This window comes from Scophthalmus maximus, chromosome 4 (genome assembly GCF_022379125.1).
Source record: "Scophthalmus maximus strain ysfricsl-2021 chromosome 4, ASM2237912v1, whole genome shotgun sequence".
NCBI lineage: Eukaryota > Metazoa > Chordata > Actinopteri > Pleuronectiformes > Scophthalmidae > Scophthalmus > Scophthalmus maximus.
In genome coordinates, this window is record NC_061518.1 from 13,337,501 (window position 1) to 13,362,069 (window position 24,569).

Below are 24,569 nucleotides of genomic sequence, written 5' to 3' on the forward strand. Positions count from 1 at the left end.
ATCGATAACTCCTGAAAGTTTTCCATTGTGAACAGATGAAGTAGATTATTATTTGAGAAACCATCCATTTTTTTTTTCTTCTTGTCGTCGTACTGATTTAAAAAAAACAACAACGAATTATTTGCTTAAAACAATTTAGTGCATGTTGCATTTTTAAATGTGAATCATTGCGTCACTAGCCCCGAGGTAATAATAATAACAAATTTCATTCTCTATTTAGTTTTTAATAATTATATTTACACATGCTTACGACATATCCATATGTTGTTTTTTAAATAATGTATAGATAAAGGGTGTGTTGTAGTTCGAGCGTGTTTTAGGGATAAACCGAGTGAGGTGGTTTTCAGAGCAACTCGACTTTATATAACAGGGTCACGTGTACAAAGTATTATTTTATTGTTTTTATTCACTCTACATCTGAAGAACAGTTTTGTTGTACACACAAGCCAACATCAGTCCTGTATGGGAAGCAATTAAATAACATTTGAATTTAATTCAATTCTGTTTTTAAAAAAAAGTTATTACAGGGATACATGTAAAGTTTAAATATTGCAAGATTGGAGCCACATCTTACTATTTTCTCCATTATGATTATAATATTTCACACACCTTAATTTGCTGCAATTAAATTAATTTACTGTAATGAAATAATATTAGGCATCAGTGGGGTGGAAAAAACGGAAGCAAATACAACAAAAATCCTTTCTGCCTAGTCTGAGAGTATTTTTTTTATTTATATGACATTAGTGATCGCAGCAGTTTTAGAAATTGAGACAACACACACACACACACGCACGCACACACAAAGTTGCTTCAGTGAATACAATGTTTAGGGTTCAATTGCACGTTGTCAGAGAAAAAAATCAGAGTGTTATCAGAGCAGCTTTTGGAATCACTTTACAGCCTGAAGTGTGTGGGTGAGAGAAAGGGGATGTAGAAACAGCTGGATAAAGGAGTATGAGTCAAACAAAGGACTTTATTTGAGCCATGAAACAAATCATGTTGCAGATTTTTTTTTAAAAAGAAAAAAGAAAATCTGTTTTCGGAGAGAATTTAATTAAAACATCTGGTCGTAACTCACAGTAAGCTGTATGTGAACCCTATAGTGAAACGCTTGAACAGTTTATCGCCATGATAAGTAGCAGTTAATATACTGTTGTATAAGTGAAGCACTGATAAATCAATGTCAGAATATTAGTTCCTTATTTTAAGCCTTCCTGCTTTCAATGTGATCTTCACCCACCATTAATGTGGGGCCGGGGACATGCACACATATTTAAAATAGCATTGTTTTCTTCTGTTTGGAATAACTTGATCTTTCTGGGGGGGGGGGGGGGGGGGGGGGGGGGGGGGGGGGGTTCCATGTCATGTTCACTTTAGTAAACTTCAAAGCAAATTGACATCATTAGTTTCTCTGGGATTCTTGTCATTTTTAAACTCCTTTTTAGCCCATGTCTCATCATCAGTGCTGAAAGGGTCTGTTAGCTGCAGAGCGAGTGTTTTTATGACTGTGAGATTAAAGGGCATGTCCCATAGAGAACAGATTCATGATAGCATGTTCATCCAGTGCTATCACTGCTGTGTGTTAACACATTGTGTTAAGTGCAAAGGGCACGCGGCCGCTGTTGCACTGGAAAGAGGACGGTATGGCTCCTTGTCATGTTGTAAGCTTTCCATTCCCTCACAGTACGGAGGGTTAGTTAAACGGGTTGGACACGATGGTGTACAGGAGGAAATTTAGGGAGCGACTTGGTGAATTAACCCCCAGGAATTTGGATCATCCAGTCCCTGTTGGTTTGGTGGACATAGGGGGCAGAAGGGCCCTGATTTATGGGCACCCCTGGCGTGGGCTCTCCTCACACCCTGTTCCTGTTCTCCACCCCACTGACTGCAAAGGAAACAGCCAACACTGTTCACTGGTCTGTAGGGCGTGTGGATGGAGCAGCAAGCATTCCGTTTTCCTAATATATTGTTTTTATTCTATTACACATGCACATTTTCTGTAATGGGGGCAACATTTAAGGTTTTTCTAACTTTTTGGGGAAAAAAATCTTCAACTAAATCACACGTTAAATCAATGCTACTTTTTGCGGTTTTGCAATGCAAAGATTACATCGGAGCAACCCTGGAAACAGAGATATGGCTGATACAGTATTGTTACTTAACAGGTTTGCTTCTGTAACAGCGAAGCATGTGATAAAAAAATACTATTGCCCCTTGTCCTTTTCACCGAATCCTGAACTGCTCACCCTCAATGCCACATTGCATGATTGCATCATGAAGCGCTATCCTCCTTCTTGTGTGTATCCGTATGAAGTGGAGTTCTGTTTATTGTTTGTGGTTTTCATCCACACTTTCTCTTGTCGTTAAAACCATGAACGTTTTCTCTCTGTGTTACATCCCCTCACTTCTAAACCAGAAGGTTTCAAGATAGAAACAGTTTAAAGGTCTATAGGAACCTTCAGTGAGCCATTATAGACATTTATTGATTTTTTCGAGTTGTTAAAAAAGACCCTAAGTGTGACAAAATTAACAAGCAAAGGAAGATAAGCATGTTTTTGCTGCTTTGCTTTGAAAGTTGAATCCAGAACTTTTTTTCTTGTGTGTGATAATTATGCAAGTGTAAAGTCCGAAACATGTCCTGCCTTTTATTTTGATATAAAAGAGCCTTTTACAATTTTCTTCTACAAGTATAGGAGAGTGATCCACTAAAGTGAATCAAGCGTCAACAGATGAGTGCAGTTTGTTGCCATGTCCAAAAAAAAAATATTTTAGATAATGTAGCTTATTGTCCCAATTTATTTGATTGCAACACTAATAGGGTAATAAAAAAAGAAAATAGTGCAACAATTATAAAGAGCTAACAAGCACCAGACTCAGAGATCCAATTCAGTGTTAAGCCTTGTTAAATGTCTGAGTTACACATCTCTTTATCTAATCGGCAGTTATAAATTTTCCTTGTTGCTTTGCTCATGGTGGCAGTAATGCACTCTCTCCATAGGAACCTGTGCAGAACCTGTCTGCCAAAGACCTGTGTATTTTTAAAGCAGTCTGTGCAGAGACATCGACACAGTTTGGATGAATTAGAGGCTCCATCAATCTGTCACTGATTGAGATAGTACAGATGGAGGCTTGGGGCTCCCCGATGCTAGGTGCTGTCCACTGGGGTGTAAATTATGACCCTGTCTCACTGTGTGGGTTAGTGGCCCTGCCTTGACAGAGCCTGACCTGCGGTTCTGGAGTTTTTCACTTCAAAACCACCATCTTACTGAGATCAAGATCAAACAGAGCCAAAGTTAGGGGATACTGTGCAACTAAATGATTTATCACAACGAGCACAGCGAGAACCCCGCTCCACCCCCTTCTATGCCTTTGCTTACACAATCACCCTGTTCCCACACACACGCGCACACACACACACACACACGCACAAGCACATACACTCACACTCACACATACGCTCACACACGCTCACACACGCACATGGCCACATACTCTCTGAAACACATCTCTTTGATTGTGACAGGCTAAGTGTGCACTACCGTTAATGTGTCCATCGGTGTGAAATTCCTACCTGTGCAGCAAGTGTAAATTATCATTTTGCTAGACACGTCAACATCGTGTCCCCTGTCTCTTAATCACTTTTTAAGGAAGAGCAGTGACAGCGAGGTTACCCTGTTAACTTCCCATACCTTCAGTCTGCAGCCCTCTTGACAAGGAACATGTAAATCCTTATGGGGTCATTATGAAAAACACTTGGCTTCATAAATCTGTTGGAATAGGCTCCTTCTCCAGTGAGCAGACACAGCAGAGACAGGAGTCTTTTACTAGACGTTTATTTGTCTGTGGAAAAGCGTCACATTTCTTTAAAAATTACTTCCTCTTTGTCTACTGATCCCAAGAGAAAAACTATGTAAAATGTTTTCTTTAAACGTTTCCTTGACCTGAGATTTAAAGAATGGTTAAATACACAGGAAACCCATCAAACCTCAGATGTTCAAAGGGGGAAAGAAAGCCCAGTAGAGAGAGAGGAGGAGATGATTCATGAAAATTAAACTGAATGTAGCCTCTGTCTTTTCCTCTGCCTTTCATTAAGATTCTAGATAAAGTTCTAATATATTTTGTGTAGTTTATGTTGGGTGATAACTTTTCCGGCACAGGTTTTGGGATTCAGTTGGATGAATTACTGACTTAACCAACTTGGGACTTGAAAAATCAATTTATTGGATAAGAGTATGTCCAAGAGAGTTTCACAAAAATAAATGTAAAATCTAATATCCCCTTTGGAGTTTTAAAATTGCAATGAAGAAGTTAGCATCATTTAAGCTTTAATCTAAATTGCAACGTGCACTGTCTGCGGTGGTCTCTGCCTGCTGGAAGAAGTGTACGACATGAGAGAACCAACCGCAAAAGTGAATAAGATGTCATTTGTAACTAAACCCTGATGTCAAGTTAGTGTTTCTCACACAACTTCTGAGGCAGGACGAACAACTTCAACCACTCGCCCACACACTCCGACGAAACAAAGACGTTTGCCAGACAGTGACAGCGAGGTCGCCCTCGCCAAAACCGGGAGCGCAGGGTGGCATTGTCTGCGGGTGTGTGAGTGAAAAACATGAAGGCTCCATGGTTTCAGACATGTGTGGAGGAGTAGGAGGAAAAAAAACCCCCAGCTGGTCTCCACTTTCACATGCTCTCCACTCACTTGTAACAGTAGTAATTATAAGACTTTTTGAACCCCGTCCAGAAACAGAAAGGAAATAGAGGTCGTGTGATAGAGGAGGATATGAAACTTCCTGCGCAGTCGACTGTTGCAGGTGCCCGGGTAGGATTCATGTGGCTGTGGAATCTTGGCGCCTTGTGTATAAACACACACGCACACACACACACACACACACACACACACACACACACACACACACACACACACACACACACACACACACACACACACACACATTTTGATATATACAATCTATGCTCCCCCTCTTATCCTCCTGCTTTGAAAAAAAACAACAGACAAGCACTGAATCGCATTACATATTATTCTGTCAGGCGTTAGCAACTGAGCTGTGAGAAGGAGCAAAGAGCCAAACAGATGTTTTGTTGGCTGCAGAAACTATTTTGGCGTTTCTTACTTCCCATTACATTTCATTCCTGAAAAGTGAATTCTCACAAAAATCACACAAGTTTTGCCAATATAAAAAAAAATGAGGGACTGTAACGTCATCATACTTTACTAGGTGCAAGATGAAGAATATAGCATATAGGAGGTTTTGCAATGGATGTCCAAATTAGTAAACCGGCACAAATTTGTAGATGATTTGCATCATGCTATCAAAAAATAACAAGCTTTAAGACATGTTTGTTTACATCTTGTCTCATCCTTTCCTCATGGCCAGGCTGTCTCTGAGGGGTGTGATTGACAGAAAAGAAGTGGGAGTTGCTAAATGTTTGCAGCTGCCCATTGGACTGTAGAAAGTCTCGACCTACAGTACAAGCTAACTGCTTAGCTCTCATCCACATCAGAGCGTTTCGTCGGTTTTAATGTTGTTTTTTTAAAATTAGGTTAGCAGTACAAAATGTTAAACCATAAAAAGTTGTACTATATATGTCATCACTGCGAGAGAAGAAACATGTTTATTTTGAAAATGTTGTCATCATCTCTGCAGCCTCTAGATACCAAGTTAAATCTGTGAACTCACTGGCAGCGCAGCTCTTTATAAACATGAAACCATCCCGTGAAGTGATAGTAACGACCCCGCGGGGAATGGGAAAGAAAACACTATTTGTCATTTGAAAATGTGCACCCTTGCACTTGTTTTTTTCACTCTGGTGTTCTTTGCACCTCGTCCAAACGATCCTAAAAGCAATTTTAAGAAACCTAGAGGGTTGATTTACAACTCGGCCCTGTCATCTTAATCAAGTCCCTCAATGGAACGAGACAAAAGTCTAACACCAGTCCAAGCCCATGAGAGGGCCGAGCCAAGCGGCGGCTGACAGTTGTCCTTTTCTGGCTGTGATTTAGGTGGCGGCCTGCTCCACTCTTCTCGTGCTTCATCCGTTCTCCTTTAGCAGCGTCTTGTGAGAGGGGTTACGCCATGCATAAAGCTACCCATGGTCCGCATTCTTGCTCAGACTGTTGAGGCTGTCAGGGGGCTCCTCTGATTTAGAGCGCCTCACTTCAGTGGCCCCTATAAATTTAAAAGCTAATTCAGTGCTCTACAGGACTTTCTGTTTTTGTAGCTGGCCCTCTGCTCCTTATCGTTACTGACAATTTTATGAAGTGCTCTTAATGAGCGGCAGATTAAAGGTGGCCTCTGATGGAAGGCGCCTGAGAATACTGTGCCGGTAGAGAGAGGAGCCACTCTGGCCTGTGTCTATCTGTGTGTGTGTGTGTGTGTGTGTGTGTCGTGGGGGATGGTTTTGAGGTGACCAGCACAAAGGAACCGTAGAGGAGTGAGTCCGTTAACGTATGGTTCTGCGGGGTGGTACACACAGATACCAAACACCTCCACATCTGCATGGGAGTTGTTCCCATGCGGAGCTCACACCGTGAGCTTGAGAGCCGTGGGAATGAAGCGGAGGAGAGGGGCAGAGTCGTGTGTTTGCTGTGAATGCAAAAGTTTGTAGACTCCCTGGCATTTTATACCAACCCAAAAGTAAACACAGCTAACAGTTTACAGCCAATTAAATAGTACTTAGAGCCCCGCGTTTATTGAGGTAAACATGTTGGAGAGTTTAGGGAGGCCGAGGCCAGTGGGATACTTGAACCCTGCTCTCTGGTTTGCTCTCAGCGTGTCTCGACCTTTTCTCAAGTAGAAGGACGGTAAGAGCATATGTATACACAGAGGGATTTGTGCCAGCAGATGTTCTCCTTGCACTCTATTTATCAGACCAACTGACAGCCATTAAAAACAGTGTGTGAGTCGTCTTCCTAATGGATCTAAACATGTCAGCAATAAAGGAGATTGGTGATTGAACTTGCGTAAGATATAGTTGCAAATATATATATAGTTATAAATCGCACCATGCATTCAGTTCCTATTTTCATCAACTCGCGCAGGGTTTGTTTGTGTTCCAGTGACACAATTCCCAGTTTGTGATTGTGTAAACATTCATTTTTATTTCAGTCTCGGTACATGTTGAATTTGTCCTGTTTGGAATCCCAGGAGGTTGTTTAACGGAAAACTTGCTTTAACGCATCACAGAAACCAAGCGCGGCACGTGTTTTATGATCTCGTAAACGAGCAGTGATGTTGTGGAACGTGTGTCTGAATGCTGGGGATGGGTGGGTGGGAGGGTGGGGGTCTGGTGTCTGATAGGGATTTATCTGCTACCACCCACCCCCCACATCCACCCACCCCCTTTGTCTGGATGGTGGAGCACTCCCCAGAGAGCAATGCTGGACAGGCAGGAATCTCTGTCCAGATTTCCAGAGATTCTCCCATATCCCTTTCACAAGAGTCTGGAAGTGCTGCGGCTGCTGTTTCTCCTTCTTCTCTGTCTTAGCTTCAACTACAAGCACAGTACTGCAGCCAACACGGTGTAATGAATCTCTAACATAACACCGATATCTAAATATACAAAAGCTACTCATTAATCCATAGCCCACTTAACATCAGTATGTTTGCAAATGTTTGCATATGCGATAATCCATTTGTGCATTTAATTAACTTGATGAAACTGCATTCATTACTTTTAATCTTCGAACACAAGTGATCTGTAACTGAAATACTAAAGATTGCTTTTTTTTCTGATGCAGATTTTCATCAACAATGAGTGGCAGGACTCTGTGAGTGGGAAGACCTTTGCTCTCTACAACCCAGCTACTGGAGAGCAGATCTGTGAGGTCCAGGAAGCAGAGAAGGTAAACAGTAATACACCATAACATGTTCTGTTCTCTGTCCTGATTCATGGAAAACATGGTTTTCTTACTCCAGATAGTTTCAGTGGTGGAAGAAATATTCAAATGACCATCTTAAGTAAACTGAATTATTATCCAGGTAATATCCTGCATTCAAATTGTTTGCAACAAAATGCACTTTTACAGAAAGTGTCACTGTCATAGTATTATATTATTGGATAATTGTTATTTAAGAATGTGTGAGGGATATTTTGTTGTTAGTTAGTTTGTCATTGTTGAGTAAAAAAGTAATGCAAGTTTTTATGCAAAAACATAATCTGCAAAGAAACTGGGGTGGAGTAAAGAGAACAATAGTTCCATCTGAAATGTCATGGAGTATATATCAGTACACCAGTACTGAGGTAAACAGCTTGAGAAACTCCACTTATTGTTCACATTAGACAATGAAAATACAGTTTCAGTTTTCAGTTTTGTGTACAGGAGTAAACTTATCGTATTGAAGGAATTAAGAAAAGCAGAAGTGCAACATGAGATCAGGCTATTATTTCTTGTTGAACTGGTCGTTGTTCAAGAACAAGAATATTGTACTCCTGAGGGAGTACAAAAACACACACGTTTACTGGATAAGGTTCAATAATTAGTATTTTTCTCTCCCGTCTCATAGGCTGATATTGATAAAGCTGTGCAGGCGGCTCGCCTCGCTTTTTCGTTTGGCTCTGTATGGCGAAGAATGGACGCGTCTGAGAGGGGTCGTCTGCTGGCCAAACTGGCTGACCTGGTGGAGAGAGACAGTGTCTATCTGGCAGTAAGTTATCTGAACATTGGCATTTCTCTGATTCAATCAATGTAAAATTAACAATTAATAACTAAGTTATATTTTCCAAATGGACATAACAAGTCATCTTATCCAATTGATTATTACCCTATTTATGTGATTATTTGTAACAGCGCTGCCATTTCATGTTTTCCTTTGTTTTCCATGTTAATAATACATTTTAACACTTTCTGCAAAGCACTTAGTAGTTTGAAAAATACTAATATACTTGCTGCTTTACCTTAAAGAAAACATAACGGTAACTTAGGGGCTGTATTTGTGGTTTAGTGTTATCTTTGTCTCATATTTCACCCTTGGGAGAGTGTAAAGGCTGGAGCAGTATGGAATTATGAGAGGATAACAAGGTTATATCACATATTTCTCAAACGTCTACCATCTCACATCTCTTCTCAGACTATTGAGTCACTGAACGGTGGAAAACCTTTCCTGCCCACCCTATTTGTGGACCTCCAAGGAACCATAAAGACACTGAGATACTTTGCTGGATATGCAGACAAGATCCACGGCAGTTCCATCCCAATGGGTAAGATCCCTCATTGAGCGTTAAAGTGCATCGGTTCAGCAATAAACACAGCACGGGCATGTTTCATCTTTTCACTTGATACTGTAGGTTCAACATGTTAAGAAACTGTAAGCCATTAACATCCAACATCCAGTTGGGTTTCTGGCCACCTAATGGATGTAAGTCCAATATTTACCCTCTTTTCGCTCTGTTTTGGTTTCCGCCAACTTCTGAGGGAAACATCTGGCTCTTTAACAGCTAAATGCTCCACTTTGTTCACAGGCTAGTAGTTGGATTTTTAAAGGTTGATTTTTTTTGGTGTGAAAACAGTTTCTTGCTAAAACATGGCCATGAGAGCAGTGAGAGTGAACCAAAAGATGCTGGAAGATCAGAAACTGCTGATTTGAGCTGTTCTGTTTCTTCTTCTTAGAAGTACACACACTTTTTGGCCAACTGACTGTTTTTAAACCTGAACTCAAAATTGAGGCGATGGGATTTGCAATTAAACACATTTTATGACAAACACTAGCATTATTTAAAGAAAGTAAGAACTCTGAAAAAAATGTGCATCACTACACAGTAAAACTTTGTAGAGCTGGGGGACACTGTAAAGTCAGATTTATATCTTAGATTGTCCATTGTCATTTGATCTATTTGTATTATGAAAGTATTCTTTATAGCGATTTGAATGCATATTTAGTTGAATCCAAAAATTAGCTTCAGTTAAGAAAAAATGTTTTAATCATCTGAATCATTGGCAATCAATCCAGAGACTAGCAGTTGTTGTCCAGAGGAGGCTGCCACCAGCGCCGTCCCTCCAAAGCGCCTGAATTTGGGGGTGGAAGAGGGGAAAGTTGGCTGTCTGTTTCAACAGGAAGCACAAAGAACAAAAAAAAGAATAAGAGAGAGGACATGGGAAACCTCCTGATACAAATCTATTGTCCCTCTCAAAGCGTCTCTTGTACACTGCTGCCAAATCAACCATGGCGAGCCTTTTCCCAGGGCTCTGGTTTAAGCATTATTCCACTTGTAGACTTTCAGAGAAAATAAAAAAGGGCATTGCTGTCGCCTGCATGATGTAAAGCAGTCAATACTCATATTTGTTCACCTGTCAGGATACGGCGCAGGACACCTATCCTCTAGAACCTTTTGGCATCTGTTCATACTTCGCATTATGAATATGGTGTTACATTTGTATCATTGACAGCGTGTAATAAATAGGGAGTGTCATCATGAGTAGCACCTTTGGCTACACATTTTGGTATAGTTTACATTGCTTGGTCCAAATTGAAATATAAGTCATTTGCAGACGTCATACTTTTAAACAAACCTTGCAGATACTGGTTCTTCTTTAAAAATCTCACGTCTAGAAGGGTTAGAGTTTCATTCTGAGACAAGAACAGCATTGAAAGAATCAACATCCACCTCGGAATTGACTCATTTCGCAGTTGTGTGTTATCTGGCTCATTTTCTACATCCATCGTTCCAGTCCAAATGCAGTGTTTCACCAGCTGATAACTGATGTAAAAGATTTATACACACATTTCTCAATATCAATTGTTTTTGTGGACGATGAACAAGCATGGCACACCCTCGCTAAGTACCTCCTTTTATTCAAGTAATGCAAGAGGAATGAGCAAACCTTTCCAGCATAACACCCATATCTATGACCTAAAACACACACACACACACACACACACACACACACACACACACACACACACACACACACATGCCTGTGCCGTTGGATGCTCGAAAACGACATGTAATCTCTCACCAGGGTAAAGTAACAAGGAATGTTGCGTGTGGATTCACTTACAAATTAACATGTTGCGTCAACAACACTGGGGGTATCAGGTGGTGACATTTTTCATTTGTTTGAGGCATTTTCAAAGCTAAATGTCATTGTGTGTAACTGTGTGTGTGTGTGTGTGTGTGTGTGTGTGTGTGTGCTCGCGCGTGTGCTTGTCTGCGTGTGTGTTCCTCCACAGATGGAGAGTTTCTGACATTTACCAGACATGAGCCCATAGGAGTTTGTGGACAAATTATCCCTGTGAGTATAACTCTTCCTACAAGTGACATGCGTGATGGATAGGAAAAAAAAACCAGATAACAGTGAATTGGCTGAGTTTAAAAGAGATATTGATGGTTGTTAGTCTTGCCTGTTTGTTGTCATTACATTCTGCATTTTCCAGTAATTCCCTAACAGTCACTGTTTATTCGGGTAAATCCTGCTGGTAAGCCCCCAGAAAGACTGTGCCAGTGAGTTTGAGTAATAGTGAACGAGAAGTGAGAAGCAGAGGGCTGAGCCGAGGGGGTTTGACATAGTGGGTTTGAGGAAAGGAGAGTGGTGAGAAAGGAGGAAAACATCAAGGAGAAAGAGACACTGTAGATTGTGCAAGAGTGCAGAAAGCGTGTGGTTCTGTGCTGAGCCCCATGGGCTCCTGTATAAAGCAGAAATAACACAGGCCTGTGTTGTACAGTGATACGGGTCTCTTGCACATGTGTTGCAATTTCCCGGCTTTCTCAGAATACTGTGGGAAGAGAAAATACTGTACAAGTGCCGAGAACATTTTCTCACTTGACTATGTTTAGACACAGTGAAAATGAGAGTAAGTGACTAAAGAGCGATGACTTATTGAGCTTGACTTGTGACCACCCAGTGTGTCAGTCAGATGCATGATGTCTTTTTCCTGTGTGTGTGTGTGTGTGTGTGTGTGTGTGTGTGTGTGTGTGTGTGTGTCTTCGCGCCACGCAGTGGAACTTCCCTCTGATGATGACAGCATGGAAGCTGGGCCCGGCAATCGCATGTGGAAACACTGTTGTCCTCAAACCGGCTGAGCAGACACCGCTCACCTGCCTCTACATGGCAGCTCTCGTCAAGGAGGTAAATGACAGACTCCCTTTGCCGACCACAAGTGTGTTCACAAGGCATTTTGTGTAACATTTTATTTGGAGAGGCCGACGTTAATAGTCCAACAACTGAATCAGAATCACTTAAAAGTTTCCGTTTGCCAAGAACACAGTGTTCAGTGGGAATTTGGCTGGGACTTTATTTGGATAGGACGATGATAAAGTAACCACAAAGCAACAATAACAGATGTTTCACAAACTGTCACTCACCTATCTGGTGATTCTTTAATCCTAATTTCCAATTAAAAAACAGGCAACAAATTAGCTTGAGTGAAAGGGTCAGTTCATCTATATCACAAAAACGTATTTTAATCGCATTGTAGATGCAAGTGTAATTTACGTAAGGCTGAGCTTCTCAGATTTTTTTTTGCTGCTAGTTCAATACAATGGAGGTCAACAGAATTTGGTTTGTGAAAAGTTCCACATGAAAAAACTTATCAACAACATTGCAGAGGAGAATCTACACATTACCCCGTGGACAGTTTTCAAAACAAATCAAGTCGTCTTTACCAAATCACCTTTGTCACTGGCCGAATCAGTAGCTTTTTCGTGACGGAGCTCCTCTTACTGGTGATTGAGAGCATTGTTGTCGGCTCAGCTGTCATTCACAGTGCTATACTTGCCTGTTGAATGACCATGGAAGCCACAGAAATATCATATCACATATCATATTGTATAGTATGACAATTTACGTCAGCCTCAGACATGTAATTCTGACATGGAGGAGTTACGAATTTCTCACTCGACTGATTCCTCCCACATGAAGATAATGATTACAGACATGTCAAGAAACTATTGGCCTGCAAATGCACGATCACTGATATAAGCATATATGCATGGTAAGTGCATTTTAGTTCAGTTAGCCAGTGCAGTCATGGACAGTAGGGGCGAACACAAGTTAAACAGGATGGGAACAATGCAGCATTGCATATTAATGTAGTAAAACCGCACAACACTGTACAAATTTCAGGTCCACATCCTCTCTGGCCTCTGCTCTTGTTGGAGACTATCTGTCTGTTGCCTTGGTCTTTTTGATGTTGTCTCCGTTCTCTGCTGGTAGGGAGGTTGGGTTGGGTCCGGATTCCCCCACACTGCCTGTGGTTTTGCTTGGCTCTGCTGTCATCTCTGCTAACGCTTGTTTCCTCTCATATTGTTTTGACAGGCCGGGTTTCCACCGGGAGTCATCAATATTTTGCCAGGATTCGGGCCAACGGCAGGAGCCGCAATTGCTTCTCACATGGGCATAGACAAAGTGGCCTTCACAGGATCAACGGAGGTACTTTTTTCACTCTCGTCGAGTGGCTCAGATCAAAACTGCTCGCTTTTGTCAGCGAACACAAGTGACACAGTGACCAACATGTGCGAAACATAAGAGCAGGCCGGGTAATTACGGGACATTGTGTGCTAGTATTGAAGTCTAAATGGCAAACAAATGGGCTCTTACATAAGCTGCGTGCCCTGTCATTATGCCTCATGACAAGGGGCTCTGATTTTATCTTGCACACATGCACATATTTGTGCTGCTGAGAGTATACAAACACAACACTGCCTCTCCCCCGTTCTCCCTCAGTCAGTTAATGGAAAGCTAAATCAGTTAATGGAAAGCTAAATCATCAAGGACAGACCATGTTAGGTGTTGAACGCTCAGAGCTGTTGGGCTCCAATTGCATTCCTCTGGCCAGAGGTAACAGGCAGAGTGACAGCAGTTTTCTCTTCTGTAGATCATTTCTAAACATCCGCAATTTTTAACCGCACAATAACCCATCTGGCAAAAACATTAACAGCAATTCCAGTTCATAATTTACATTTTGATGCGACAAGCCTGTAATTCACATGTATCTATTGTGAAGGAGCCAAGTCTATATAATAGCTGGATCCACCATTGGTTTATGGAGATGTCTGTTGGTGGTGTGCTGGAGAAGCAGTGTGTATATGTGTTGTGAGACTCCACTGATAGATAGGCAGGTAAAGACAACAGAGACAAACTGTAACAAAAGTCAAATAAGACCTAAAACCTGGCTGAAATGTGAGGTAGAAAACGTGCTAGTGAAGATGATAGTCCTTATTAATTCACAAACCAAAAGATGTGAACTTACAATATTTAAGCTCAGCAATGTCGGTCGGTAATTGTTTACTTGTGTTAGTGTGGCTCTGCTCGTTTGTTGAAAATATCTAACTCACCTTCAATCATTTCAACTGTTTTTTTTAAAACTTGCGGATTGAAAAAACACAACACAAGCTCAAACGTGGTAAACAAAACATGACAATCACAATAAGCATAAAAAACAGGGTCAAACATAATTGTATTATTAACCAAAAGTCTAACCAGAAGTGATCAAAGTGAGAGCTGTTAGCCGTCGCCAACAGTCCACATAAAGTATTATAAATTAGATACATGTATGGACCCAGTAATCATTAAACAATTAAGTGGTAAGAATCTGAGACAGATATTCATCCAAGGCTCTAACTTTGTGTATTGATGATTTTCCAGGGCAGTATAACATAAACCATACCTTCTCTCTCCCATGCGCACACAGACACACACACACACACACAATCAGTGTGCGCACACATGCTTGCATAAACCTTCCAACACAAACATCTTGTTTGTTTTATCATCTCATCTTGATTGAACGTTTCCTTTGTGAGTGGCCCAGTTCTTTTTAATGTCTTTTTATTTTATTTTTTAAACTGGTTTTCCTGTTGTTACATTCGATCTGGAATCAATTACTGAGCGAATGAGGCAGCGCTGTAAGAGGCTGCTGATGCCCAGACAGTGAGTCACCGCGCTGTAGTAGCAGTGGGGGGATAGTAGCCATCACAGCATCTCCTCACGGGGTGGAGGGTGTTGGTGTAGCTACAGGTGGATTTTAGCACCACATCTAATCTTCATACTAACTCACATGTGACTGTGACTCCACACGGAGGAGTCTAGCAGCCCTGCTCCTTTCCTTTACGCATGAATAAACACATGCCAACCTCCCCCCTTGTGTTTCTGATCAAAGACAGACAACACTCATAAAAAAATGAAGCCAAGCCAAGTACTCTCCCATTGATATATATACTATATACTATACTATACCATACATACCAGCCACAGTGCAGCAGCCAGTTGATTCTCTTCTGTTCTGTTGTTTTCGATTATTTCTTGGTAACTCGAAGATGAGTCTTTTCCACGTGCTCCCATTTCTTTCTGGTTGGACATTGAGAAGATATTTTTCCACTTCATCCTGTCAGTTCTCTTGGAAAATAAAACAGGCTGTATGAGTAACAGGACGATGAACACTTGTTTAGGGTGTAGGGTGGGATGTGAGGGAGGTGTGTGTATGTGTGTGTGTGAGTGTGTGTGTGTGGGGGGGGGGGGTGTTCTCAGGCTTGTTATCTGTTGAGTCAATATATAATCCGGGAAAAATTCATTCTACAGTCCCTAAAACACACTTGAAGTTTTCTGTGTTGACACACCAGACCCATTTCATAGCCAACAGCTCCTCTTCCTGTCAGTCGGTCCATCCGTTAGATCACAGGACACCACCCACACACCTTGTGGTTGCTTCTTCCTGCCCTTCTTTAGACATCAGATGCTGTTCCCGGCTAAAACATAATTTTATTTTCCTGTTTCAGTTTCCAAAAAAACCTGTAATGGATATTCATTCTGTGTGTTTACTTAACTCGTATTTCCGCTGGCCTATAGCATTCCCTGTTTTGAGCTAACCAACCACTTTAAGCTATTTAATGGCTCCAGCTGATTTACGGATCTGCCTGCAGGCCTGCATCTATGCAAGTAAACCTCAGATCTGTTTCCTCTGGTAGGTCGGCAAGCTGATCCAAGAAGCAGCTGGGAAGAGTAACCTGAAGAGAGTAACGCTGGAGCTGGGAGGAAAGAATCCCAACATCATATTTGCAGATGCTGATAGTGAGTATTCAAGTCATGTTTTATCTGTATACCTGTCAACTTCCCACGTGGTCAGCCACTATAACAGTTTGTTTCACTCAGGCGCTTCAATATGTGGCTAAACACACATGGACTGAGAATCCTTAAATGGTCAAAAGTTTTGTAGTGCTATGAAAACTGTGGATGGATGGGTTTCATATAAACTCAATATGGTTCACCAAACTGGGGGTACTGAGGCTTTCAAATGCTTTCAGCAGCCGTGAGAGGGGCTCCCTAAGGCCTGTAAATCAGGAGAATGGACCCTGACTCAGTCGGGTGCTTCAGCCGAGACCCATAAATCACAGGGGTGCGTTAACCCTTCGTGGGCAACAGCAGGGTCCTGTCTCTCAGGTGTCAGGTGTCAAATTTGTACAGGACAGCTCCAATATATACTGAGGCAATTCTGTAACAAAACACAACGTAGACCAGGTTTATTTTTAATAATCAGAGGAAGTCTTTATATGTTTATTATGTTTTATAAACAATATTATATTAAAGTTCCTTTTTGACAATCAGCCTCATTGTTATAAAATGATTCCCACCAATTTGTTTTTGTTTTTTTAATGAACAAGTGGTTTTATTCCCCCCCCCAGTGGATTTGGCTGTAGAACAGGCCCACCAGGGCGTGTTTTTCAACGCAGGCCAGTGCTGCACGGCAGGCTCTCGCATCTATGTGGAGGAACCCATATACGACGAGTTTGTTCGGAGGAGTGTGGAGAGAGCCAAGAGGAGGACAGTCGGCAGCCCCTTTGATCCCACTACAGAGCAGGGTCCACAGGTGAGTGAGCACAACAGATCTATCACTTCAAAAAAATATATGTTTTTCTGAATTTTTCCTTTTCCTTCATGTGTCCCCTCTCTTTATATTTTTTCCTCCACCCATGGGTTCTCACATCCTATTTGTCCTCCACCTCCACAGATCAGTCGGGAGCAGCAGAATCGCGTGTTGGAGTTTATCCAGAGTGGCATCAGTGAAGGAGCCAAGCTGGAGTGTGGCGGAAAAGCTCTGGGCTTGAAAGGGTTCTTCATTGAGCCCACTGTTTTTTCCAGTGTGAGGGATGACATGCGCATCGCCAGAGAAGAGGTACAACGATGAGCAGCGGAGCTTTTGATAGTACAATTACAACTAGTGCATGTATAGTTTTGCATAAAGCAGTGATGGAAGATTTTCTGTGAATATTTTCTTGTATAAAAGCAGTAAGACCAAAATGTAAAAATACTCGATCAATGCCTTGCATTCCTACACATACTAGTTATGCAGAATCCCCCACTGTAGAGTGTTATATACATACATTATGTAATATGTAGTAGAGTTGAAGTACAACATACGATGAAATGGAAATGCTCACGTAAAGTACCTTATGTATGTTTAACTATATGAGGTATGTGTAACTATGATAAAGTAAATGAGAAGATAGAAACAGTATGTGTAACTATGATAAAGTAAATGAGAAGATAGAAACAAACCTGTATATTGTTTATCGGTTTACAGATTTTTGGACCAGTTCAGCTGATCATGAAGTTCAAATCTATCGAGGAAGTGATAGATAGAGCCAACAACACAGACTATGGTTTGGTTGCGGCTGTATTCACCAATGACATCAACAAAGCCATGACCATATCCACAGCCATGCAGGCCGGCACTGTCTGGTAAGTTTCATCTGCTGGCTTTTTTTTTTGCTGCAATCAGGAATATTTTTCATGTGGGAAGTATCAACCATCTCAGGCATCCAGAAACCATAAACTGGCAATGTGCCATTTTACTATCATTACACAAGCCGCAAAGAAATGTTTTCCTTCCTTTTTTCACTTCTCTCCCTCAGCTCAGACATTCAAGATGTAAAACAGTATCAGAAGTAATGTGCCAGTACACGACAACAACGGAAAACATAAACTGTAAATGTAAATAGACACCACAATCTTAGAATTTGTATAAATGAAATGGCCATAAATGTTACTTCTTGATTTCACCTAAAATTGATTTGTTTCTTTTGTAATTAACTGCAGATGGTCATGAGTGGAGGTAGAAGTAAAGCTAACATGCAGCATCTGCCAAGAGATTTTCACAACTTGTCATACTTGAGTGCTCACCTCTGTTAGCTAAGAAAACATTTCTCTGCCTTGTCCTTCATCCTCGACGCTGCCCCAATCACCAGCCTACTTCTCCTCTGTCAAGGACGGAATCTTTTTTTCTCACCATCTTGTCTTTCTCGACAAACCCTGCCTATTCCAAACAAAATGTCCTTACCGCAGATAGAGACCACAATGATTACTTAAGATAATGTAAAAACATTTGGGATTGACCGACAACCAGCTGGGTCTCCAGTTGCTGCCTGATCTCATACATATGTCTTTTGCATTATCGGTTGATTCTGGTGATGTCTTGAGGAATTAGCTTTGATATTTAATCAAAACTTTATACTCATCGGTAGACGTCTCCAGCTTGACTTTCCCATGACACTCTTCAGCTTTCCATCAAAATTAAAACACGTCGCATCGCATCACATCCTCTTCAGTACAACATACTGTTAGTGTCTGACGTTGTTTCCAGTTTGTTACTTGTGTTTCTTACAAGAAAAAATTATCATGAATACTAAACATGCAGTGTTACAACCCACTTTTAAAAAATATTCTATTGCAAATAGTTGGTCTAAACCCATTAAAAAAATCAATTTGATGTGTCTTGAACCAAGGATTTTCAAATCTTGGGCATATTTAGATCTCTGTTCTCCAACAAAAACTGGCTTCCTATAGCTCTATTCACTCACTTTTCTCTATGTTAAGGGTTATTGTAAAGGAAGATCTGTTAAGGGAGTTCTTGAATGCTCAGCCACAGCCTACCCCTAAAACTTTAAAGAATAGTCTTACTTAATGAAGTTTAAATTTTTTCAGCTTTGGACAAAGTTATGCACCATTTTTAACAATAGCAAACCACATTAGTCAAACACACAAGAGTGATCAATGTTTTGTGTATTTCCCAGGATAAACTGCTTCAACGCTCTGAGCACACAGTGTCCATTTGGAGGATATAAAATGTCTGGCAATGGACGGGAATTGTGAGTATGACTTGGTCGTCTGCCAAATGAAAATACACAAATTAAACACTGTGTTACTAAAACTGACTTTGAGTTTCGAAAACCTACTTTCCAAAATTGCTTAACATCACATTAATCTTTATCTGAGAGGATATTGCAATGTTTCTGACCCCCGGAGCCTCCAGCAGTGTCTACACCACATTTCAATGTTTCTCTCAGCATGATAGTAAAAACAAAATGAGCAGCATTGTGACTATTTTCCTTTCGTCACCTTTCAGGGGCGAGTGCGGCTTGAAGGAGTACTCAGAAGTGAAAACCATCACGATGAAGATGGTCGCTAAGAACTCTTAAAGGAAGACCCACTTTCTCGGAGTAGGTAGCGTCTTCCTCATCACTGTGCTGCCTCTTGTTGGTCCATCCACAGTGGCAAACCACATTAACCATCAAAACGAGTTATCTCCATGGTAACTAAAGGCTGTGACCACTTGCTGCCCTCTCAGTCCCTCCACTGCTCACCATGGACAGTCATCCAATCCCTGTCCAGCTATCTCCACCCGCCTTGAATTTGTGGACCATCTCTAGTCTAACCCACAACCACTGAACTACCCCCATACTGTATACCTCCTCCACTAACTCCACTAAAGCACTCTCAGAGACGATGGGGGAGGCTGTTCTGACTGCAATCCCCGATAATACCCAGCCGCTGCACCCCGATCCTCACTCCCCAGATGCTGGATGTTCAGAGACTCGGTCGCCACACTTGCAATCAACCCTCTGCTAGCAACTTGTCACGTGTTGGGAGGCAGTTTTTCTTTGCAATGTGCGGATTGATCCTCAAAAACCTCATGTGTCATTGTCTTGGTCGGGTTTTATGCAAGCATGTCAGCTCATTCAAGACCACTGATGTTGTCAGCCTCAGATAAGAATGGATGAAATGGTAATTCAGAATTAAAATTGATTTCTAATTGTTTTTGTTTATATTTTAGCTCATATGACTTAACACTGTATGTCAACCTTTGGACTGAAGATTTTAACCTCTTAAAAGCATTTTACTCTCACCTGCTAAAAGAGGAGTAGATGTATTTTAAACATTATGTAACTGATTTTCATTGATGTCCATCTATGTTTATGTTTATACAATCTTATCCTATGAAATTATAAAATGACCATAGTTTTTTTCAGTAAAAACATTTTTCCTGGAAATCCTTTTTTTTCTCCGAGTGTTCACTTTTAATGTTTTTCAATGTCACACAATTAGTGACCTGCATGCTAAGGTTGCCATGGACACAACAACTCTACCCCTAAACCTCACAGACCTGGGTCAATTGAATATGATTGTATTGATGCATCTCATGTGGATTATAACTGATCCAACGATATAATGTCATTGAAATATATATTGAACACATTGTAATTCAATTTCTTAAGTTGTACAGAAAACACAAATTTTAATAGAAATGTGGTTATAAATTCTCAGATCCTCTTTGACAGGCATACAATGGTCAAATTGCAATAGCGTTTGTAGATGTTTTTTTATTTTTTATTCTGTCAGCTCCACCTACTGGGCAGGTAGGCTCATGACTTTTTCAAAATGAAGAGCCATGTTCATTGTAAGAAAAGCACACGTAATGATGAAATTAATAATGGCTAAATACCATTTAGCTTTATCAATTTTTGTTTTTTCAGTAACACTGATTTTCTTACAATGAATAGCAGGTACATAACATAGAGGTGGAAATATTGGGGGAATCAAAAACAAACAAAGTAGACAAATGAGACAATTTGAGAAACATAAAACAACAACACAAGGGGAGGAGAGTGGCATGAGCAACATCGATGATCAGAAGTCATTTTTTTCTATTAGTGAAGCAAGAAAAACATAAAGAGTGATATAACATATATGGACGAAACATGTATAACTGTGGGATAAACATGCAATTGAACTGGGGAAGAGTGTAAAGGATAGATTGATGTAGTGCACAACCATGTAAGAAAGAGAGAATGAAAAGAAAAACAGCAGTTGTTGGATGTTAGGCAGAGGAAGCTTTTAAAGGGCCCTAGTGCTGATGTCCATTGAGAGGCTAATTCTACAGAAATATGAGTCTGGAGTGTGTTGCTCTTCTTGTTGGAGATGAACAGATGTGAAGACATTGCACTGGAGCCTTTCTTTGGCAATCAGCTCTTAAATTATAGGGGTACATTTTCCCACAATTCCCTTCCCAGTTGGTATCTGCAGCCTTTCCAAAGAGAAGATGAAAAAGTGATCTCCTTATTGCGGCACTCTGTTAACACAACGGGGAATGTCAGCACAGTCTATGAACACGCACTCTCAAGTAAAACGTGCACCCATGGACCTTTGTGTGTCCTCCAGCGAGAGTTCATGCGCATGAAATTATATTTATTACCAAATGTAGTTCTTTCTTCTTCATTCACACATATTCAGATAGCACTTTGCACTGTTTCCACAGTTATGTGTAATAAGCCGATCACATATGAGGAAGACAGGTGACGGAAGAGAGAAACTGCTTCCCTCAATGTTTTAGTAATAAGGAGGAAACTTTGCAATCATTCATGAATCTTACTTGAGATTTCTTAACAAAAAGGTAAATATTGTCTGGAAAAATAAATCCAATCAGCTCCATATTTCCTTTGTGAGAACCCTTTAGAGAGAATCATTTTCTTTCAGTGTGTCCAAGCATAACCCTACAGTTAAAGACATTAGCTTGGAAACAGACCACACACTGACTGGGACATTCACCCTTTGTCCAGAGAGACCCTTATCCTTCACAAGCCATGTTTATAGCTTCAGTTAATATTCCAGCAAGATAGCACAGTTTTTTCCTCTTATCGGTTCTTTCTTGCATCATTTAACAAACCAAACAGAGATGCCTCTCTGAACATGTGTGAAGTTGTCTGGTCCTCTTTATGCCCCTACAGGGCATTTGCTGTCTTTTTTAATCCAAAGACAAATTAGAGATGTGTATTGCATTGTAGCACTGTGTGTATGTTTGTGTGTGTGTGTGTGTGTGTGTGTGTGTGTGTGTGTATGTGTGTGTGTGTGTGTGCGCGTGCGTCTGCATGTGTGTGTGTGTGTGACTGCATGCGTGCGTGTGTGTGCGTGTGTGTGGTTGCAGGAGAGGTCTGATTCTTCTCACTAAGTGTTGTGCAAGCGTCTCTGTGCATGCTTCTCATTCCAATGAAGCATGAGTCAGGACTCGGTGAGTGAACAGATGTGGAGAGCAGAGAGTCCTCCACACAGTGATGCTGCAACGAGCACGTCTGCAAGAGTCTGAAGAAGATCTCAGCGAATCGATTGTGTGGAAAGAGAGGTTGTGTTTCCTTGTGTGCTATTAGAGGACTCAGAAGTTTGAACTAGATTGGATATTGAGAAGAGCAGAAACTAAAAACTGCTGTATCCAAACGGATTGAACATAATGTGAGGAGACAGTGTGTCATAATAAATAAAACATGACTTCTTAAAAACACAAAAATAAATTTAAATCATTCTGATCAATGTATTAGTGTGTAAAACAAATAAAGGCAGGTTGTTGATGACGACCTCTGTCATTGGATGAAGTTTTTTTTTTGCTTTTACCAACAAAGTTTGAGAGTTTGTTAATAAAGAAGAAAAAGAAGAATTTCAATAAGAAAATATCTAAAACCAAATGGATTCCAATATTAAAGCATATATTCAGATTTTATATTTATATCTTAATGCATTGTTCACATGCACTTAAGTCCACTGAACGTTAGTGGTTACTGTAACTTCCTGACCTCCAGACTGGCAGTGAACACATCTCTTACCAGTGCAAATCAGAGTCCCCTTTAAAAAAAAAACTGCATTTCATCTTCAGCCAATGCTAACCAAGATGAAAAGAGCAACTGTAAAAGTTACTGTCTTGTAACAGCATGTAAAAATGCATATCTGGTCTGTGGATCTTTTAGTCAGTACTTTGGTCCAGTTTAGAATTTCTGAATGCCAACAAATATTTTTACAGACATGTAGACGAATTATCCTATGGACTTTTTTAATGACCTACTGACTTTCCCCTCAGAGATATCATGATTTTCCTTTCAGTGTTTTTTGAATTCTACCAACATCAATGAACCCTTTACTTTTCATCACGCACCACCATTAGGACTCACTTCAGTTTATGACCAACTACTTGCAAAAAAAATCCCATCACACCCTAATCTGTTTCGTGTTCAGTGCTAATTCGCAAATGTTAGGATGCTAACATGTTCAATTTACGGCAACCATATATATGTTATAGGCCTACCTGCTAACAAGTTAACATGGTTGCTAATATATTATCATGTTAGGTTGCTAACTGTTAACCTGTTAGCAACCTGTTTTTTGCAAGAACAGCACTACAGATTTGCATTTAGAACTCAAAAGACTAAAACTACTAGTATCAGCTGAACTTGGGAATGTTTTTCTACTGAAAAGGATTTAGTTTTCCTTATCTTTCAGCATAGTCACTGGAGGAGTTGAACTCTTTATAGACATTGACCAGTAACTCTCTCAACAAACATGTGAGAATGTTAAGTTTTGTATTTACATACAATATACACTTAAAAATCTACCTCACATCAATTCTAGTACCTATGAAAATAAGAATATGAGTTTAGATGTTTTCAAGAAAAGCGAAGGAATCATGTGTCAGACCAAACTTCCTTTTTGATTTTACAGTGTTTTGGAACAAAACTCTTAAAATTTAACTGTGGCAGGCAGGGTCAAGGTCAAGTGTTGGTTGGGAAATGAAAGCCGCCCTCCAACAAGAAGCATATGATCTCAATCAACTTTCATATGTCAATGTCCTGCTTTGTTAGGAGGCAGAATCAAACCTGCTTAACCTGAAGTAGATTAAATGTGTTTGAGAGGCTGCTGTCATGTATTGTTAATTTCATTGTGCTGTCTGAACAGACAACATAAAGTTTCCAAATTCTTTCTTCAGAACCTGTGTGCAAAGCAGTGACACATCAAAGTGTCACAATAATAAGAATCATGAGAGCATTGTTATACATAAGAGACACATACTGCACAGTAACAACCTTTAGAAAATAAAAGGATAGCAATGTCCTGTCATTAGTACATCTATAGAATAGAATGAATGGGCCTCTAAAACCTCCAGTTTAATTTATCACATAAAACATATTTTGCATTAAGAAGTGATTCCCTTAAAGACTGGTCAAGCCGTTAGGGGCTAGATAATGTATTAGATGACTTAAGCGGTGTCTTGGAATTACTCCAAGGTTAAGTGGTAATCCCATATCAATCAACACTTGAATCCCAATACAAATGACCCGAAGTATGTATTTATTGGAAGGAGCACTTATGGAGCTTGATAAGTATCATTCACCAGCCATTACCCTATGCTCAGAAAGATGATCCATGAGGGTCATTTGCATGCTAATCTCTCCATATGCTTGATAGCCTCAAATTCAATTTTTGCAGAACAGTTTCTTTGATTCAACCACTGAGA

General features: G+C 40.5%; 1 protein-coding gene across 1 annotated transcript in view; it reads left to right on the forward strand.

Annotated features, from left to right (window-relative positions):
* Nucleotides 1–20,286, forward strand: part of aldh1a2 (aldehyde dehydrogenase 1 family, member A2) — a 20,852-nt gene extending 566 nt beyond the window's left edge. Inside the window, exons 2-13 of the mRNA XM_035629474.2 lie at nucleotides 7,766–7,870; nucleotides 8,532–8,672; nucleotides 9,096–9,225; nucleotides 11,196–11,257; nucleotides 11,963–12,091; nucleotides 13,280–13,393; nucleotides 15,928–16,030; nucleotides 16,642–16,826; nucleotides 16,968–17,132; nucleotides 17,541–17,698; nucleotides 19,030–19,104; nucleotides 19,362–20,286. Of these exons, the coding sequence (XP_035485367.1) occupies nucleotides 7,766–7,870; nucleotides 8,532–8,672; nucleotides 9,096–9,225; nucleotides 11,196–11,257; nucleotides 11,963–12,091; nucleotides 13,280–13,393; nucleotides 15,928–16,030; nucleotides 16,642–16,826; nucleotides 16,968–17,132; nucleotides 17,541–17,698; nucleotides 19,030–19,104; nucleotides 19,362–19,434 (1,440 nt within the window). The 3' untranslated portion in view covers nucleotides 19,435–20,286. The remainder of the gene's footprint in view (nucleotides 1–7,765; nucleotides 7,871–8,531; nucleotides 8,673–9,095; nucleotides 9,226–11,195; nucleotides 11,258–11,962; nucleotides 12,092–13,279; nucleotides 13,394–15,927; nucleotides 16,031–16,641; nucleotides 16,827–16,967; nucleotides 17,133–17,540; nucleotides 17,699–19,029; nucleotides 19,105–19,361) is intronic.
* Nucleotides 20,287–24,569: the final 4,283 nt, after the last annotated feature.